This window comes from Labrus mixtus, chromosome 11, assembly GCF_963584025.1.
Source record: "Labrus mixtus chromosome 11, fLabMix1.1, whole genome shotgun sequence".
Classification (NCBI taxonomy): domain Eukaryota; kingdom Metazoa; phylum Chordata; class Actinopteri; order Labriformes; family Labridae; genus Labrus; species Labrus mixtus.
In genome coordinates, this window is record NC_083622.1 from 13,334,640 (window position 1) to 13,343,386 (window position 8,747).

General features: G+C 38.2%; 1 protein-coding gene across 1 annotated transcript; it reads right to left on the minus strand.

Moving 5' to 3' along the window:
- Positions 1–3,713: 3,713 nt before the first annotated feature.
- On the minus strand, positions 3,714–6,843 carry utp11 (UTP11 small subunit processome component). The gene is made up of 8 exons (XM_061050137.1): positions 6,620–6,843; positions 6,164–6,225; positions 5,917–6,019; positions 5,584–5,697; positions 4,640–4,733; positions 4,392–4,522; positions 4,127–4,237; positions 3,714–3,993 (listed from the first exon to the last, which is right to left on the minus strand). The coding sequence occupies exons 1-8, from the start codon at positions 6,677–6,679 to the stop codon at positions 3,910–3,912; spliced, it is 759 nt and encodes a 252-aa protein (XP_060906120.1). The 5' UTR covers positions 6,680–6,843; the 3' UTR covers positions 3,714–3,909.
- Between the last annotated feature and the right edge of the window lie 1,904 nt (positions 6,844–8,747).

The following is an 8,747-nucleotide window of genomic DNA, read 5'->3' on the forward strand; positions in this document are numbered from 1 at the left end:
TAATTACACAAACTGATCCATCTTTAAATAACTGATCATTTTCCTTTGTTAAAGAAATAAATCATTGTCATTTCAATCAAATTGAAAGCTTTTAGTATAGCAGGGCTTATTTTGCCACAACTGACACCAAATGATGAATGATGCATGATGTCGTTTTTAACACAGAGGAAATGCCACGTAAGTTAAATGAAGGTTTTACTTTACTTTTAAAGATTTAAGAAAAAGAAAACAAAATGATCCTCTTATTTAAGTTATTTTTTTTTACCATAACATGTTTTACAACTACACTTGTTAGACAAAGATCTGCTGTATTTGACCCTTCTTAACCAGGCTACACTTTTACTCTCCAACAGTTACATATATATCGGGGTCAATGTCATACCCTGCAGCTGTGTGACTACCACACAGCCCTCCATGTCATATTCCCCCCATTCCAAAAATTACTATTTGTTAGCAGACCTCCAGGGTCATTAACTTTAGACATGCCGTTGGACAGGGTGGTCGGTGCCGGTCGGTCGTCAGATGAATTATGAGCCTTTAGACAATAGAAAAATGCCTGTCTACATCTTTAAAATCAGAAGGTCGCCCACTGGCCACCCCTGAGCCTTGCCCCTGCACCCGGGTGTAAGAGTCCTGTTGCTATGGGGGAAAGAAAGGAGAGCTTGAAGAGGAACAGTGGCCTGTCTGTGCTTCAGTCGCACGGTCGGATAGGGGTCCCGGAACTGCGCACATAGTGTTTTGACCCCTGGGCTCTCTTCAACGACCTCCACCCCCTCCGCTTATGGACGCTGGGCCTGAGGGTCCAGATTCTACGCACGCTTTCTTAGCACTGTGACGCAGTAGCAGACGGCAGTGAGGGGGGCAGGAAAGCGTAAGGAAGGAGGATTTTCATACCGGATACAACATCATTCAGACTTAACAACAACAGGGAAATACAACTTATGGACCTTGCAAGGTTTTTTAAGAGTTTGTATTATGAACCTGTAAATCTGTATAACAACTTTTTACAGACCTTACTGAGACAATCATGGAGCACCACTGAACTCCAAAGGAGAAAAATACTCTTGCTGTTTTTTTTACCAGTCAAATGTATTAATCAGTGTGAATCTTTACTGTGGAAAATGTAAACAAAGTGTGTTTCTGGAGAGTGCTGTTAACCTCCTGGTGTGACACCTACCAGGTGACAGCACTAACAAACATTAAAAATACATTTCTAGACATCATCAATCTTTCGATGGGCTGGTTGACTTTTGCAGCTCTTACAGGAACATCAGGATTCATTTCAGTCTGTTTAATAACCAAATAAAAACTAATCACAGGAGCTTTAAAGCTCGTTTGTCTCTTAATTTACCGTACTGTATTTTTTGAGGAATCGAGCACTTGAAGTTCTGTCTTATAAAAGTTTATTTTATCTTTTCTAAATATGTACATTTGAAAACCAAACATAAACGTTTTTACTGCTCTTCATGCTTTATTGAGTTTCAAATGAAAGCAACCAATCAGAGGTGACACCCACCATCACTCTTACCCTCGTTTGGCCTATCCTGAGGTATTGGCTCACCTTTACTCTGGTCAGCAGTGTTCAGGCCAATGCCTCAGCTCGCTCTCCTCCGGCCCCTCCACCTCTCACTGTGGCTGGTGACATTTCTCACTGGCTCCCACTCTTCCCTCTTCCCAGCCAGGAGCTCCCAGGAGAGGCTGATGGATGGGCCCTGTTTATGAAGCTGCTGCCACCTCAGTGATCAATCAAACGTGGGTCACTGTGATCTGCTGCTGGGTAACAGGTCTTCAGTCTATCCCACACAAAAGGATGAAAGAACCACATGTACAGTTTGTTTGGATTCACTTCAGGCACATAAATAAACAAATAGAAGTTAATGGAGAACAACAGCGCCAGAAAGAATAAGAAACGGAAAGATTTTGTGAACTTGCCTTGAATAGGTGCTTCAGTTCTTTTCAGAGGTGAGAGGTCATACAATTCTTGACCTTGGTCCTCTTCAGTTGTGCGAGCAGGAGGATTAACAGAAGAGTGGACTTTAGTTGCAGTCAACCCAAGGATCTTCTCACAATGAGGCATCTGAGCTAAATTGAGTAAACATGACCACAAGACAAACTGATCATACACCTGAGCAGTGGAAGCTGGATTGTTCTGTGAAAAGTAAAAAGAAATGAAGAAAACATGGAAAACAATAGCTCTCATAGAACCTTAACACAGTGGACTAGAAAAATAAGTTATTAACAATGTGTTAAATTAAGCTGTTCAGCTTCTTAAGTCTGGATAATGTGCACGCTAGCTCACATTCACACTGTCATGAATTTCATCTGACTCACCAGGACACCCAAATAGAACAGGTAAAGCATGAATAACATTCATTTCACCTCTGCTGCTGTTACTTTGAATATGTCAAAATATGTGCTAAATTAGCGCTGATTTGGTAAATATTAGGCTACTTGAAATCCTGTGATGAATATAAAACATCACATCAATGAGATAACTCAGCGACTTACACAAAACTAAGATGTAATATAACAATGGTCTCATTTTCTCCCACTGTAGTCTTTGAACAGATGTATTGTTGCTTAAGCACAGCTGAAATGAATCATTCAGTTAATAATAGGTCATTTTAATCAAGGTGACTTAAGTAAGCAAGGATTGAAAATGTGATTATTATAGGCAATGATTACGTACTGACATCTTAATCATACTTAATGTAGCAGCAGGTGTCACCGTGTGAAGGTGTTGGTTAGTATTGAGTGCTGCAACAAAACAACACTTGTCAGAGGCTCTGGAGACTTGATAAACCTGTGAATGCATCACGCCTCACTTTTAATAAATGTGTTGGCTATTTCTATGTTTATTCCCGTATTAACTCAAATTTTATGATTCACAAGAATTTGCAGGATAGGTTACATAAAAGTTCAAAACAGTTTTTGTAAAATGTATCTGTGACTTTAACTTTTTCACAGTGATAAAAACACACCAGTGTTTTAGACTGGCTCTAATTACGCACAGGTTGGAGTAAACTTTTTTGGTTCACGATGTCTTTTTTTACCAAAATCTGATGCACACCTGAATGCAAAATCTGAAAGAAATGTTGTTTGGTGATGTGATGCATCCTTACTTCCTGAGAGGTAAACAAAGACAACCTGTTTCTAAGTGACTCACTTGCTTCAAGCTGGAGGAAACTGGGGCACGCCAAAGTGGTGTCCTTCAAATTCTGACAGAAGGAAAATGCATTTCTTCACCGTTTTTTGGAGAAGTCTTTGAAATGGAACATCGCAGTCTGCTATGAAATGTTTGAAATGGCAATGAGGTGTTTCAGCTTCTGAATACATTGCAATCCAGAGAGCTGTCTTCGCAACTTATAACAGGAAACATCGGTGACATCTGACAGAAATCACAACCACAGTTTAACTCTGAAATATGGGGTCATATAAATCTACATATTGCCCATTTTATGCAAAATTTCCAGCTGCTTAATTCCCAAGTTTTTCCCTGGATACCGTGATAAAGAACACTAATGCCCTCTAGTGGTACAATAGCAAAGTACAATCACAACTCCTCAATACCAGTGTGAATCCTCCTTCTCTCAAATCTCTGACACCAATCTTTGAAATAAACCTGAAGATCATGGACTATAGATAAACATCTGTCCCAAAAGGAGTTCACACATTTTTGAGTCAATAATTTGCATACTATAAATAATAATGTGTATTTTTCAGATATTTATTCGAAAGAAACAAAAATCTTAGATAAATATTTACAAAACCACAAAGCTGCATCAACAGGTAAGGGAAATAAATGTATCCCATGTATGTAGTCAACTTCGTGTTGAAACAGTCCATGATTTCACCAATGTCTCTTTGCAATGTTGTTGATTTCTTCATAGGATGAAGATTGCTCCGCGCTCAGCGTTTCCTCTTGACTTCAAACTTGTAGATAGCTGCAGCCTTTGGTGTTTCCTTTTTTACCTTTACTTTCTTTATCTTGTCCTGGTGAAAAAGAGTAGAAAAATATATCTCAGTGCTTGTTTAAAAGTTAAAAACTTCTAAACAATGAAAAAGGATGGCTACCAACACAAGCATCTGAAATTAAAATCATTATTTGAATTGAAGATTTCCACACCTGTAGGTCCTTGCGGGTCTGAATCTTCTGGCTGATTACAAACATTTTCTTTTCTCTGTCGATCCTCTGAGAAAGAATCTTGTACTGGTGTTTCCTCTGCTTGGCCAGTTTCTGCAGAAGGAATGAGGCATATACATAAATCATCAGTGGGTGGAGATGGATCTTAAATAAAACCTCTGCGTCACTAAAACATGATTTAAGCACATTACATTTAGACTTTTTAATTCAGAGCTACATCAACACAACTTTAAAAATGAACACAGACCATCACACTGTGAGGCTCTTCAGCTGCCCGGATGACCGTTGTCTCCAGAGTCTGCAGAGTCGGTCTGTTGTACACTCTGTCCACCAGCTCAGGAGCCGTGTTCAGGTGGTCTGCCAGGTCAAATAACTCCACTGAGGGGACAAAGTCAAAATGCCATTAAACATCCAGCGTACCAATTCAAGCACATGAAGAGACATGTGTCTAATGTTAACTATTAACAAAATCATGTACTGTTTTCATATATTTACCGTCTTTCTTGTTTTGGACAAAAAATGTGTGCTTGTTTTTCTGTTTGCTGTCTGCCTCCAGAAGATGGAGCTCTCCCTTTAGCCTCTCAATTTTCTGATAAAAAATTATTAAAACACAAACATCAACACAGGGCAGGAACAGAGAGCTTACTTGGGGAGGATTCATTTAACAGATGGAGGCTTGGCAATGATCTATCTGACAATTCAGGTCATTACAAGAGAAACTGTGTGCAACAGTATCAGTAAAAACTTCAGCCTCTGGTACTAAAGGTAAATGACAACCTTATCTAAAACCACAACTGTCTGATTTTGGCAAAGATTCTGCTTTTACAAAGGGAAACTACTTTTACTACAGACAGAAAGTTAATTGCTCAAGGGATATTCCTAACTGATTCCTTGATCTTTTACTTTGTGCATATTATATTTTATTTTCTAAAGATTTATTTTAGAGATTTTCATGCTTTTTTGTAGATTGGACAGTGGATAGAGTCAGAAATCAGGGAGAGAGAGAGTGGGGAATGAAATGCGTGAAGGGAGCCACGGATTTGAACCCGGGCCACCCGCTTGAGGAACCAGTCTCTGTACATGGGGAGCACACTAACCTAACCGCTAGGCTACTGGCGCCCCGTTATATTGAATTTTTTGTTTGATGACAATGTGAAAATGGAATATAGTTTTGTTAAAAAAAAAAAAAGGGGGCCATGTGATTATTAGAGGGAACAGTTTATGTTTCATTTTGTTCAAGTAGAAGATTTTAAATGACATCACTTAAACTTGTTACGATGTTGGCTAAATGTACCATCAGTAATCATTTCAGCTGCTTAAACTTTAAAAGGGTAATTCTGCAGACATTTGACAGCATGACAATATGCAGTTGTTTTATACCAAAACTAAAAGATGAGAGGTTCTCAATGCGTGATTAAATACAGATTACTTTATCTTACCTTGGCCTCTGCAACCCTTTTCATCTCCACATATTTGATATCCTGCGTCCTCATCACTTTAATCTGCTCCTCTGTCACCTCCACCTTCTCTTTTTTTGCTACGTGCACTCCATCCTGCAAACGGGTCACAAATTCAGCCAAATATATCAAATGTTACAGAAACTGAGACTGGATAGATACATACTTTATCAACCCTTAGCAGGAAATAACAGTTACAGTAGCTGCAATCACAGTAAAGAAAACAACCTGAAAAAGCTAAAACAAGATATGAAGACTGAATGTGATGGATAACGTTGCTGGTTCTTTTAGCTCTGATGTTAGAGCGTATCTCACCTGCAGCTGAGAGTTGATCATCTTAAAGTAAAACTCATCTGGGTTCTTGTCCTGAGCTTTCTTTCGTAGGGCAGAGAGGGTGTTTTCTTTCTTGTGGTAATCACTGTAAAAGGATAGGAAAACGGCAAATTAAGTACACGCCAAAACATGCTCCTTAACCATGTTTGATGTTAGAACTCATATCATTTTTGATTTTACAAAAAGCCTGGAAAAACAAAACACATTCCTCTAACTTTGTTAAACTTACTCTGCACGGAGTTTGTAGTCCTTCTTCTTCTCCAGCAAGCCCAGATTTTTCCTGAAACCAGGCTGATGGAACAAAATGATGGATTAACATGAGATCTACACGTTGTACAGTATGTATATGTTGTATGAATGATAACTTTAAAGGAGGAAAATAGTGGCACATTAATTAGCTTGGTGAGGTGACTTTGCATACATCAACATCTGGAAAACGTAACTGAACAGGGTAGCATTTCATAACAAGACAGCATCTGCAATTCCCTCTATCCCACTGTCAAAGCCCAACACAGTTTTGGCAGATTGCTGTATATGAGTCTGCTTTTTTCAAGGTTTCTGCCTCTTTAAAGGAAGTTTTTCCTTGCAGTTAACTTTGCTAAATGTTGCTTAGTGCTGTGCTAATGATGGGAAATTAAGATTGATTTAGCATGCTAACAAGGTAGCATAATACTGCAATGCTCACCTGAGATCTTTCATGGTGGTTCTTCTGCCGGGATTTCAACGCTTTCCTGAACGAAGACATTGTAAAAAACTGTCCTTGGACTCAATTGAGCTAAATAGTTCAGTCAAAGGTTGTGTTTGTAGGGCTTTTCTAACATGCACACACACAGCTATAAGCGTCCCTTCTGCCTGAAGTCTCGTACTGCTTCCTCTGTGTTAGCTGCACATGTGGCTTCCTGCCTCGTTGAGACTGTTGTGTTAAATTTCGCTTCCGCAGATTCGCAACTCAACCCCGCTGAACCACCTGAGCGTGGGGAACAAATTAAAACAATACAAATAATAAATTACGACAAACTGTTATTTTACAAGAACCAGGTAAAAAATGACTGTATTTCTGGATATAATAAATATAATTGTTTTATGCGAAAAGGGTTGTAGAGGAGCGTTTAAAACGATAGGGGATGCTGTTGTACATCTTTTGTAAATGGTATGTGAGGAGAGCAGCACCCTGTTGCACATTCGGCTACTCTATACAATCTTATGAAAGTGGACTTAAAGTACAACTTTTTAAGCAGTTCTTAAACAGTAAATAAGAGTTGTTACTTAAGCACTGTGCTTAATATTTAGAAAGTGTTGTACTTAACTCGAGGATGGCAATTTGATGCCTCTTAATTGCACTAGAAGAAGAGGAAGAAGATTTATTTATTTAGCACATTTCATACAGAAAGCATCACAACGTGCTTCACAGGAGCAAATACATGCCCATATGTAATTACTATGAGCACAACAACAACAAACACAAACAAGCAGATAGGTGTATGCAGCAATTAAAGTGCACAGTGGTTCTGTTATAAACACAGTGGCCCAACCTACTTAAAAACATATACCTATTAAAATCACAGATTTATTAACCTGATAAAATACAACAAATACAAATAAATGTTTCTTAAAGAGTTCAGTGTTTGGGTGTTCTATGATAATGCTTGGTAGTGCATTCTACCTATTTGGAGCTTGCTTCACCAGACCTGGATCGCAGGAAAACTAGGAAGACATGGGCTGAAGATCTATCTATCTATGGGCTTGTCAATTCTTTTATGCAGTTGGGGCAGGGCCATGCAATGCTTCACAACCAGCTAAAATGATTTTGTAACCAATTCTGGCGTGCACTGGAAGCCAGAGCAGGGATTTAAAAACAGGAGTGATGTGGGTTTTCTTGGTCCTGGTTTTAATATGCTTCATATTACACATTATGTCTCCTACATGGACTGCAGGTATACCATGGTTGATTACTCAAAAATACATGTTATAGTTGAATTTGACAGTGGGCCATTTGATAAATTATGACATATTGTCAAGATTTAAGGACTCCACAGTATTTTGGTGAAGACAGAACACGTTTAGTGTTAAAGCTCAACATTAGAGTGTCGGGTATATTTGAGGTAACCAATCTTGGGGATCTGGAAACTTTTTCCACTGCTGCTATGTGCTAATAAATAATCTTATAACAAGTAACTGGATGGAAAACATGAACCCTTAATTAATTTAATCCCAATAATTTTTCTTATCTTATAACCATATGCCATTTCTGTTTGAAGCCCAATCCTTTTTATTTTGCATAAAAAATCCAGAACACTAAGTCTTAAAGTAGCTTTTTGGCATTTTCTGGCTAAAGGGAATTTCTTTATTATATTTATTTAGGTAGAAGACAAATGTTATCAGACATATTCAAGGTTTATACGAGCCAGTCTTTGCTTATGATCCCCTTTGAACAAGTGAGGGTCATCACACTGCTGACATATTATGTTTTGGTTGCAGTGTCAATAACCCAAATTTAACTGGTTGATTTCATGAGGGCTTGCATCTTCAAAAGCTCAGTTAACAGTGATTGGTAACAAGTTTATGTTTTTCCAACATGGGCATTTATAGCAGGTTTCTGTAACACACTCAAAATGTTATTTCATATTTATGGTGATTTGTGATATCAGTGTGTCAAGTTAACATAGTTATACGTTTTTATGTATATTTATATTTGTAATACACTGAGAAAAATGCAAGTCAACAGTTAAAATCAGTACTTTACTGTATTCTTATTTACTGTATTTAGAGGGGAAAAAACATGTTTTACATACCCTTTAAGTGTAAGGCACTGT